Source organism: Gossypium raimondii, chromosome 10 (genome assembly GCF_025698545.1).
Source record: "Gossypium raimondii isolate GPD5lz chromosome 10, ASM2569854v1, whole genome shotgun sequence".
Lineage (NCBI taxonomy): Eukaryota > Viridiplantae > Streptophyta > Magnoliopsida > Malvales > Malvaceae > Gossypium > Gossypium raimondii.
This window is the reverse complement of record NC_068574.1, coordinates 3121498-3133941: the sequence shown is the minus strand read 5'-3', so window position 1 is coordinate 3133941 and position 12444 is coordinate 3121498. Positions and strand designations below refer to the sequence as shown.

General features: G+C 28.9%; 1 protein-coding gene across 1 annotated transcript; it reads left to right on the top strand.

The window, feature by feature from the left end:
* Positions 1-3013: 3013 nt before the first annotated feature.
* On the top strand, positions 3014-5212 carry LOC105778059 (high mobility group B protein 14). Its single transcript, XM_012601639.2, has 6 exons — positions 3014-3310; positions 3442-3621; positions 4020-4077; positions 4175-4219; positions 4767-4847; positions 4947-5212. Exons 1-6 carry the CDS (start codon positions 3222-3224, stop codon positions 4995-4997), a joined length of 504 nt encoding a protein of 167 aa, XP_012457093.1. The 5' UTR covers positions 3014-3221; the 3' UTR covers positions 4998-5212.
* The last annotated feature ends 7232 nt before the right edge of the window (positions 5213-12444 follow it).

The window sequence follows — 12444 nt, the reverse complement described above, 5'->3', positions numbered from 1 at the left end:
ATTTTATTTATGTACACTATTATTTAATTTTTTGATTGGATTGGATCATTAATCAATGTGAGTTGAATTGAAAATTTACTAAAACTTATTATTTATAGAAAATAATATTTATTTTTAAATTTTTTCTTTTATATTTTATATAAATTTAGAAAATATATACTAGATTTCAACCCCTACACATCATAATTTTACCTTTTTAAATATTACCATTTCTGTCAAATCTATTTTTAAAGTTATGGTATATTTGTTAAATTATTGCACTTTTCAGCAACTCTCTAAGGTGTTGAAAGGTGAACCTTTATAATAACATTTTAGCTACAATTTTACTTCTTCTTCTTCTTTTTGTAATTACAAGTATCTTCATCCGTTTTATGGTTTAAATATAGTTTTATTCATGTCGAGATAATATTTAGATTCGAACTTGATCTAGATACTTAAAAAAAAATCTACTCCCACTTCTTCTAACCATTTATTTATTTGATTAATTACATGACTTAATTCAATCACAATTTACTTTCATTTTGCAATGAATTGGTATCCACTACCATATATATAAAATTAATAGGTGTAAGAGTTGGATATAACCGTTAATATTTATTTAATAAAATCTAGAAACAACACTAAATATTATATTTTCAAGTGTAACTTCATATAATGTATTTGTGTCTAATGTGCAATTACGCCAATAACGTCTTTGCCCAGTGACAAGAGCATTATATGTTGTAAACATGAAGCAATCTTATTCCTATTCCCCGATTATTAAGAAAATAAAATAAAAACTAGAGAAAAAAACTTGGAAGCAAGTGAGATGGAGAAAGGATTGTACATATTGTACCTTGGCATACTATGTTATTCCAATTTTTCATTCTCTCAAAATATATGGATCTTATACATTCCAACATGAAAAATTCGTAGGGGAAACATCATTATATTTGACTCTTATCACCGAGTTCGAGTCACGTTCAAGGAGATGGCTCTCTTAGAGTACATATTGTACAAGTTGTACCATACCCTATAGCTCTAGGGTTATGGAAAAGACTTTTACAGTGTTTAAATTTCAAAAGAAATAATGGTTAATAGGAATCGATTCTAAAGTAATGTTCAATGTTCAACAATGTACTTGATGAAAGCCAGTAGCTATGGTACTTTGTATAGACAAAAAGAACAAAAGCAAATTCTGTATTGTGTGTGATTATGGTAGCTAAGAGAGGGGTCTGTCCAGATCGATTGTTTTCATTGGTATTATGTAATTAGTCGGTTTATCAATTTAGATGAACGTATTTGATATTTGGAAATCATCGATTTTGAGTAAAACAGTGATTTTACTATCCGGATAACACCTAAAAATCACCAACTCGGTCACGATGCACGTGAAATGAAGAAACTCCCACATCGGTATAATAAATAGAACGACAAGTATTTAAAACCCAGGTTAAGATGATGTTAGTTCGCCGAGTCGGGTAACGCCAGCTTGTGACCCGCGTGGGGGCATTAAGGCGGTTGGACTATGGGTCCACTCATTGAGTCGGAACCGTAGTGACTGAATTCTGGCACGCCCATTCCAAGCAAGGAGTTGGGTTACGAGTCTTGAGCGAAATCTTTGGGTCTCGTTGCTCCTAGAGTGGAAGACAAAGCGTGAGGCTGGTTTCACAGAGCAGCGAAAACTTCCCTCCGCTTTTATTTTGTAAATTTAAACTAAAAGTTATTTTATCGTCACGTGTGTTTTTCTAATATTTTGGTGGACAATTTTCGATTCCTATATGGTCTAAAAATTTCATTAACAATATACCAAATATTTTCCTTTAAAAGTGATAGTTTTTATTCTACAAGTAGTCTTAAAAATTTGTTATTTTTTTTAAATATTTTATTGTACCCCATAGGACACTGGTTACCCCATTGACCTTACTTATGGAGTCTAAAATCTCCATTAACAGTGCATCAAATATTATTCTTATTTTAAAATATATTTAAAAAACAAAAAGTGTTGTATTATTATTTATTAAATAATTTATTTATTTATCACCTGCACCAATTAAATTACTTAAACATTATATTCATCACTCAACCAAAACTTCATTTTAATGTATTTTATATATTTTTGTTTTAATCTACACAAATTATTATTTACGTTAGTTGTATAATTAGTTTCAAACCATACGTTTCATTGTTTATTACTTTTAAACAAACATTTTTATTTTAAATCTATGGTTTCCACATACATACATAAGTGATAGAAATTTTAATATTAATAATATTGTTCATTAAGTTGGTGTTACAAGTCATTTCGACACTAACTCATAATTGATGACAAAATCATGTTAAATAACTGTACCTCATTTAGTATTGTTTATATGATGTATTTATGTGTTTAAATTTTGTTTTACTCATAATTTAATCTAATTTTTATTTTAATATCATACATATTTCATGTATTATTATGATCAATTAGATTCAAACTATATATTTCATTGTATACTGTATATTACTTTTAAATAGGCATTTGTATTTTAAATCTATAAATTTTCATACGATACGTATGTGATGAGATTTCTAATATATATTAAAAAACTTCATAATTGTATAAAAAATAACTCGATAAAACTATATGTTTTATTACTTTTGTCAATATTATAATTTAAGAAAATCATATGTTATTTTATTTCATAAAAATCTTAAATTTTGAACTTAAAATGATTATTTATTTTAATTATTATGATTATTCATATGATGTGGATATAATGAATATTTTAAATTTTAAAGTGCATTAAATTTATATTGATCTCAATAAATATTTATTTAATAATAAAATTAAATTTTATAAATTAACACATTAAATTAAAATTTATATATAATTTTGAGATTCATGGCTGTCATGAGTTGGATCATTGTATGAATTCTTCTTTTATCCTTGTATTTGTAGAATTTGAAGTAAGCAATGGGCTAATATAGTTATTGCATTGAGGTTGGGCTAGTCGTAGGGCTACCAAAAACCCAAGTAATTACCACTACTACAAGCCTTAATCTCTGAGAGCAATACATTAGCAATTTGGCACTGACCCTCACCCGTGGAAGTCCAAATCCCAGCTCCTTCCCACCGGAAACAGTCGAGTTGTGGTGGCAACTGCTTCACTGGTGAGAGCCAGCCAACACTAAGCAAAGCTCAAGCTGTGGGTCTTTGTCTCCATCTCCTACCCGTCTTATAAATAGAAAGGAGAAAAAAAATGGCGAAGAAAGCTTCAAAGTCGAAAAATGATCGTTCGTCTTCAACCTCCGTTACTTCCGCTAAGAACCCATCAACAGCCTCCAATCAGTATTTCTCTCTTACCCCTTTGTTTTATAGTATTTTTTGCAGAATAAATTATGGCTTTCTTAGTTTGTTTTGCTTGTAAGGAATTTTGGGGGTTAACAATAGACACTTTTGCTTGGAAAAAAAATTGTTAGTCAAATGGCGTTAAGGGTAAAATCAAGTGAGAAAATGAAGAAGACAGCTGAAGAGAGTGTTGTTAGCGAGAGAGAAAAGAGACCCAAGTCGAAGTCAAGACCCAAATCGAAGCTGAAGAAGAAAACAAAAATCGATGCTAAAATGCCTAAGAAACCCCCCACTGCTTTCTTTTACTTCTTGTGAGTATTGCTTATTAATAATTTTTTGTTCATAGTATTGGTTAACATTTTGTTGATTATAACATTCTCCTGTTTGGAAATTTCATGCTTTTATTCTTGTGCCCTTGTCGTGTAAGAGCTAAAATCTATCTGCTTATTTCTTGACTGTCTTTTTTATGCAAAATTTTGAGTTGGTTTTTTAGGCTTGCAAATGGATTGTGTTTCCTTGCCTGTAATGGAGCAAATGTATATGCAATATATATATACATATATATATGTATGTGTCTGTGTCTGTGTGTTCTGGAAAGTGAGCTTTGGTTCTTATATCAAAGGATTTTGCCTGCTAGTTTTGTTGCAGAAATTGAATGTCCTGTGAGAGACATTAAACTAACAGATTTTTTCATTTTCTTATACTCAAGGGAGGATTTTCGTAAGGATTTTCAAGAGCAGAATCCGGATATCAAGTCAATGCGCGATGTATGTTATGGTTTAAAAACACAAAATCTTATTTTAGAAAACGAATCTCTGTGTATTTAACGTATATGTTAACGAATCCTCCCTGATATTGTTTCAGATTGGGAAGGCATGTGGTGAGAAGTGGAAGACAATGACATACGAGGTTTGTGCCAATTCCGTGTTTCTTACGGATTCATATAATTAGCATATGCTATTGTTATGATAACTTGATTATATGCTTGTAAGATTTAGTTGGTCAAGACATGTTTATTTGAATCCGAGAGCCAAGGAATATCCATAATGATGTTTAGCCTCTTGTTAGCTAAAATCCTTGGCCGTGGTCATGGGTGACATTGGTTCATCAAAGCATACTTAAAGTTCTATTTATATACAAGGTGCACGTACATCATCTGTTCATGGATTTGCATAAGGATGAAGAAAATAGTTTTGATATCGAATATTATTATCATTTGGTGATAAAATTGTTCCAATTCTTGTTATTGGCTTATTAACTAGGGGTGCAGAAGTGGCATGTATAGAAATAATACGGCAATCAATATTAGTGCATGCCGAGGAAGCCGAATGTCTCAAGGGTTGATTCATCATATTCCCCCATTTGGACTTGAAGCCTATATATGATGCACATATAAATAGAAACTAAAGGACTTCATAAGTTGTCTGACATACTAATTTCAACTTGTCTTCAACAGGAGAAAGTTAAATATTACGATATCGCAACCGGGAAACGAGCAGAGTTTGACAGAGCCATGGCGGAATACATTAAAAGAAAGGTAAACTTGCTTGAAGTTTTTCTACTAAAATTTATCTCAGAAGGAAGTCTTCAATAGTGAAACAGCTGCAAATACATTAAAAGTTTTTCGATTTTGCAGGAAAGTGGCGAAGATGAAGAAACCGAAGATGATTCGGAGTTTGATGAATAAATATATATAAACCTTAGGCGTTGTTGTACCAGGAAATGCATAGATGTAGTGGTTTAATTATGACTTATATGAGTAGCATGTTAATGTAGGCAAATATGTTCATCCCTGTATCATTTTTGTGTAAATCACTGCTTGGAGATTGTTCTTACATATATATTATTGTCAAGCAGACTTGAATGTTAATCTGACTATTTATCAAGTAAATATTCATGAAATTTGATGCCTTTTTTTCTGTTTTTGTTTTCTTTATAGAATAAAAGTCAGATTGGCTCATTTTCTTTAATTTTAATACAGAAGACAAATGGCAAATTGCTATTTGGAAATTGGAAGGTTGCTAGCAGGCCAATTAAAACAAACCCTAAGTTCAAATCATAGTATGGTGATTGATGGCTACTTCAGGGCTAAGGCAAAAAGGGTTGTAAAATATCCTACTCTTTGCTGGCTTTTTTTTAAAGATACTTTGTTATTTTGAAAAACTAAAAATAAATAAATATTGAAATTTTTATTATTTCATTTTTAGTATTGAATTTATATTATAAAAATGTTTATAATATTAGTTTTTTAAAGTAAATGTTTATAATATTAGTAAATCTTCGTTTTCATATTTTTCGATAAAAATAAATATAATAATTTGAATAATTTATTTTAATAGAAATGAAGTGATAATTTATTTAGAATATTTAAAAATAATAATATTAACATTATCATTAAATGATAAGTGTTGTATGATGTAAAATTATGAAGATAAATATTAAATTTATACTATATTTAAAATTTTTATTAAATAATTTAAAACGCATTGTTTTTACAAAGAAAATTACTATATTATTATGTAAGTGTTTTCGTCTTTTCATTTTTATACAGAATCAATGTTGTAGCTCTAAATATATTGTTAGTCTCTATACTTGTATAGATTTTAAGATTTAATCCTTTACTTTAAATGTTGAAAATTATTTCCTTCTACTTTATTGATTTAAAATATCAGTCCATTCATTAAAATCGTAAGTATTTTTGTAAAAATTTATCAAAATGGAATTTCGGTTAGAGCTATTATCATATGACATGACAGAAATAAACATGTTTAGTAGGCAAATTTTGGTAGAAACTAACAACAACCACAAATTTTAAATTAGAAAAAAATTTAAATTTTTAACTTTTAAAGTATAAAGACTAACAACATATTTTAACCTATAATTTCTACACCTTTTAACTTTAAAATTCCAACTAAAATTTCATGTGGATTTTATATAAAATTTTAATAAATATATACATTTAAAAAAATTTCACCTATATGTCATAATCAGTTTGAATAAAACTTTTCAATGTTTTATCAAGATGAAACTCATCCTCATATTATGTTTATCTACAATTTTCCTTAAAAGATTTAAAAAAAAGAGAGGAAGAAATAATGGTGTAAATACAAGGGAAATTGTTTTGAAACATTGAAATATATATATATAATGCAGTATAGCTTAAATTATCAGTACAGTGGGAGAAATTATTGGCTAAATAAGTTAAATATGTCGAAATTTTCTCGATATTTAAAATATAGGTTAATTTCGAAGAGCGTATAAAAACATGTTTAACTAAACAAACTTTCATCAATTAACACGTTTTCTCACTTTCTTTCTAAAATCAACACGTTTAACTAATTAAAAAATATCAACATATATTTAGCCGAAATTATTAGTAAACATTCACTCTATTTATCCATTGCAGATGAAAATTTCTTGCATCATTGAACCCGAAAAAAGGAAAAAAAATCAAAGAAAATTTATTGTCTCTGTTGCCGTCTTAACATTACAGCTAACTCTGACTTGTCATATTAACTTGCTGAAACTGGTTATATATATAGAGAGAGGGTAAACTACATCAAATTACTAAATTATTAGTAAATTTATATTTTGGATACTAAATTTTAAAAATTACAAAATAGTCATAAAATTATTCGAAAATTTTGTTTAAGTTATTGGACTATTAAAATTATTGTTGTATGTCATTCTCTATTCACGAAAGCTTACTTTCCCATTCTCTTCTACAATTTAATTTTTTTATAAAATAATTTTAAACATCACGAATTCACTAACTAAAATCGTCATTAATGGGCATTGATCCATCGTACTAATCGTCAAATTGTCGCTTGGAGCTCACTAATCAAACTTTTAAACAAAAATTAACAATCCTGTGACTTAAATAAAAAGTTTCAAATAGTTTAATGACAAAATAAAAAGTTTATTTTATAATTTTTTAAAGTTAAATGACTAAAATGTGAACTTACTAATAGTTTAGTGATTTGAGTGAAATTTACCCATATATATTATCGTTTAGTAATTGAAAATAAAAAGAAAATATAATCACGACACACTAACTCCAAAAATCCAAATCAATACACTTCCTTCATCATCTTCACACGTTACCTCGAAGTCCCCCAAATCTTTCCTGAAAAATATAAAAGCTGCGACTGAATATCATAATTGGCTTTTGCTTTGCCTTCAATCACTGACTATTGGTCTTTTAACACGTAAAGCCTTACCTGCTCATATCCCTAAAAAGCAGAACTAGCTGTTTTTGGCTATCATCTTCAAGCTCAAAACAGTGGAAAGAACAAAAACAAAAACAAAGGCCACTTAATAGCAGCAGAGCAAAACAGTGTTCATTAATGATGTCTGTCATGTCGTATATTCAGTGGGGAAAATATTACCATCAGTGAAAGTGTTTAACCTTTGGGGCTGGCCTAAGAAGAGACTCAAAGCCACTTCATTGCACGTGCAAGAAGGCTTATTTATTTCCTGTTGCTGTTTCTATCTATATATCGAGCAAAAGTAGCTATATAGCTATACCAATTCCGTTCCTAGCCTTTGCCTTGTCCCATTTCTTTTGTCTTAATTTGGTTGGTATTGCCATTGATAACAACTAAGGATCTTTTGCTCTAACGCAGTCTGATATTTACTACATATATTTGAACTCCAGTCCTTTAACAAACACAAGAAATTTTGTTTAAGAATGTCCTACTCGATTCAACAACACACAATCATGTATGGGTGCCAAAGAGGAGAACCAAACTCATCAAACTTTAAACAACAAAATGAAGGGGAAAATGTAAACAAGAGAGCATATATGTTCAAATTAAAGCTAAGTTCAATTTTACTACCAACTTTATACATGAAGAAACTAAAGTTTGCCCTGTTTCTTCCCTACATTTTTACCACCCTTCAACAAAGTCCTGGAATTCAAAGCTTTTTCTTTTCGCCATGAAAAACACTTTCCCTTCTCAGAAACCCATGTTAGAACTCAGAATCCAGAATGTTTCTTACTACAACCCCAAAAGGAAAAATAAATAAATACATAGTACACACATAGATGTGGGGTTTGTCAAAAATGACAGCCGCAACAAAGATAGAAGAAACAGAGAGTGGAGACCAAGAAAATAGCCTCTAAAACAGAGGCAATCTTGAAAAGCACATCATCAATGAAAGAAAGGTGAATGTTTAGGGATGGCATCTTCTTCCACTTGAAAGCAGACCCCAAAAACTTCCATCTCCATAACTCTTTCTTCATCAGCCTCTTGAATAACATCCATCTCTTGGTTCTCGTAGTACACATCAATTTTGCTTCTTCTTTATAGGTATTTCTTTTGTTTTGGTTGGTCGGAGATGAAAGGGAGTAGAGAGGCAGTTATATATATATATATATATATATAAATGAAGAGGGAGGAGAAAGTGTAGTTGTTTAAACGGATAAAGGGAAACGAGGGGAGAGAGGGGATTCTAGCAGTTGGAGAGGGCTAACTTTGGCAATCTATTCACTGTTTATGACCAACTTCCCCGCGTTTTCCTCACTAAAAGTGAGATTCATATACTCTATATTATAATACATTCACAAAATTACAAGTAATTAGATTAAGTGATTTTTGTAAAAATAAGTGATTTTTGGTAATTTTACGATTAGGTTAATATTTGATTGACCGTGATACCAATTTAGTCTAACACATTATTAATGGTATAAAAATGATGTCTTGATTGAAATGGTAAATTTGAATATATTTTTTTGGTGAATAAAAAGTATTAATACAAAAAAATTTAGAAAAATACTAGAGGAGAATCTACATATAACTATACACCTTCCTCTCTATCAAAAGCCAACTTAGTAATTTGATCAGCTTCCATGTTATATTCTCTAGGAACCTAATCAATGGGCTATTTTGCCTCCTTTCTTAAGAGTTGAATAATGCGCCTTATCAAAGCAAAATTGGACCCCTTTAAAAAGGATTGTTTAATATCCCTAATGACTTCCATATTAACGGTTTGTATCAAATTGAATGTTTGATATTCATAGTGTAATTGGTTCAAATCTTATAATATGTAAATTTTTATTGATTTATGAAAATATAAAAAAGATAAAAAAAATATCTTCATAAAAATATAACTTACTTTGTACAGATATAAGTTTTAGTAATTTCTCAAAATTAAAATTGATTAATGGGTGACACTAACTCAATGAGAGACTTTATTATAATAAATAGATAGATAGATATACCAAGTGTGAGTTTTTTTTTTAGGATTTATTTTCGATTTAATTTTTTATAGAGTTTATATAAATAACATAAAAAGACAATATCATTTTATAGTGAGATCAAAATTACTTTTCAAGGAGTAATAGAAAACTTTACCTTTGGAGTCAAAAGAATTGTTAAAATGTTTTCCACTAAATATAAATATAAAAGTTAGGATTTAGATGATTAATATATCTTTAAAAGGTAATTAAAAATTTAAATTAATTATATTTAATACATCTTTATATTAAATTATTTAAATATGAATAAACTATGATAAAATGTGATTAATTTTTATATTGGTTTTATATACAATTAACATTATTACTGGCATGCCGATTAAGTTTTAGCTCGGTTGGTATCGGCATTGTTATTAGTGTAGGAAGACATGGATTCAAGCGCATTTATCTTCCTATTTAAAACATTGCATCAAAAGACATTATTGTTGACATGATATCATTTTTACATTCTTCTCAAAATAAAGATAACTGAATTTATTTAATGAATTTAATATATATTTGATTGAATTAAAATCAAAATTTTATTCGTAGAATTAAATAAAAATAAAAATTTGTGTATAAACTTAAAACCAAATTAAAATGATCTTTAATCTTATCATGTGCATGTATTTCTTTTTATTTTTCGTTCGTTGTAGTACTTGTATTCACCATGTCCGGTTTAGGCATGTATTGATACTAATCTATTTAATTACAAAAATTATATAAATGTTAATTTAAATATGTGTGATTTTATATCTTACTCTATTTATGTATTCGATTCAGTACCTCTTTGGATGAGCGGTGTGGTGTGTTTAACTTATTTCTTGTCACACACTACAGTATCGTCCTCACCATCACCGCTATTTTTACACTAACTATAAGTAAACACATCGACGCACTGTTTATTCAAACTCACACTTCGTGAATTAAAATTTAAAACCTAAGTAACCTAATAAATTGACGTGGTGGCACCGAAAGGGAAAAACAAAGGAACAAACTAGGGAGACATTAAAGAATCTATTCTTTTCATTTTTTTGCCTGTTTTGAGTTTCTTTTGATGAATGAAATTAATTTCTGGAAGTTTCAAATTTCCTCCTTAGGGGGGAAAAGTAACACAGTAATGAACATATTAAAAGGAAAAAGTAAAATTTGAATATGCCAATTGACAAGCACAAATTGTGTTACACCTATAGGTTGAAAAAAGAAGGGAGCAAATATTATTTATGGAGATTGAGATCTTACCGAAAGGAAAAAGGCAACAATGAGATTCAAAACTTTGAAATCAACTTCTTATTATTCTATTCAATTTGGTGGCATTAATGTTCTGTTTCCAATTCAATGGGGACAGGTGTGTAGTATTTTGATGTCTGGATATGACGAGATTCGAACTTAAATTTTAAATTTTGTAATTAGGTCAAGATCTTATTAATAATTCGATAATTATATTTTAACGAGTTTATATCATGATTATATGATACATGTCGCATTTTTATTGAATGTGAGTAATTTTTTAAATAAAATGAAATGAAAAATGATAGTTTAGATATTAAATTAAAACAAAAAAATAAATCGTGATTTAAATCTTTATTTAAATATATTTGGACTCAAATACTCAAATAATTCCATCCTATCCAACTTAATTTGAGTAACGATTTGTGTTATTTTTAAAAAAGAAAATATAAAACCGAACCGATTGAAGAATGGCCTAAGTTGCAAGGTTAGGATGGTGCATGATTTTGCTGAAATTAGAGGTAAAAGAAGAGTTGTGAACTAAAAGAGTGCAACTTTGAATCGAATCCTCCTCTCTAGCTAGGATTCTTTATGTCCATTAGCTGATGTTAATTGGTATTGTTATGGTGTTTCAACTAGGACCGATCCAATCCTTTTTGTTTCAATAGTGACAGTCTGTACATTTCACTTATATGAGTTCGCACATGATGGGTTTGCATAATCATACAAGCAAACACACACTTAGAGGGCACGTGTTGGCATGTATGAAGCTTATCTAATGCATCGCATCCGAAAACCGTGTCATATAAATAAAAAAATTTACCTCCATTATCTCCTTAACAAAACCAGTTAACTACTTAATGTTTTGTGATTGGACCATAAAGCATAATCTCATCTTCTTTTAATCCTTGTATAAAGGTTAATTATATATATAAATTATTGGACGATTAAATATAAATATTTAAACATCTCATATTAATATAAAATTTTAAAAAATAAAAACAAATATATATTTCTGTGATGTACGAAATTCAATCTTAGTTTGCAGATTCGATGCTTGGTCGGTTTAAACATATATCAATCCTTTGAAAAGTGCAGTTTTGAAGATTAATTGGGAATAACCTTTTTGTTTGCTTTTTTCTATAATCAGATCCTTTCCCTAAGATCCTCGGCTATTTGATAGTGATATTAATTCTCATTAAATTTAGGGTTAGTCGAATTAAAACTCTAAATGGGAGCCAAGTTTTTTCCGACATTAATTTTTTTTCCTTTCATAAAATAATTCATACCTGAAATCTTAAAAGAAATATTAAATTTCTCATAGTTAAATCTACTTCATATAATATTATATTTTAGAAAAATTATTTTATGGACCTTTCCCGCCATATTATTCATGACCTCTTTCTAATTATTTAGTGACGCTTTAACAATATTTTTCATGTCATTAGTATATAGTTTGAGTAATTTTCCCAGACCTTAAATCAAACCCTAAACCCAAAACTCCGAGTTTAGATTTGAGGTTCGATAATTTAGGGTTTGAGTCTAGGGTTCAAGGTTTGGATCTTGAGTTCGAGGTTGATGGTTCAAGATTCGAGATTTTGGATTCAGAGTTCAAGGTTCGAGATAAAAAATTACTGAAATGCCATTAAATTATTAGGAGATACCA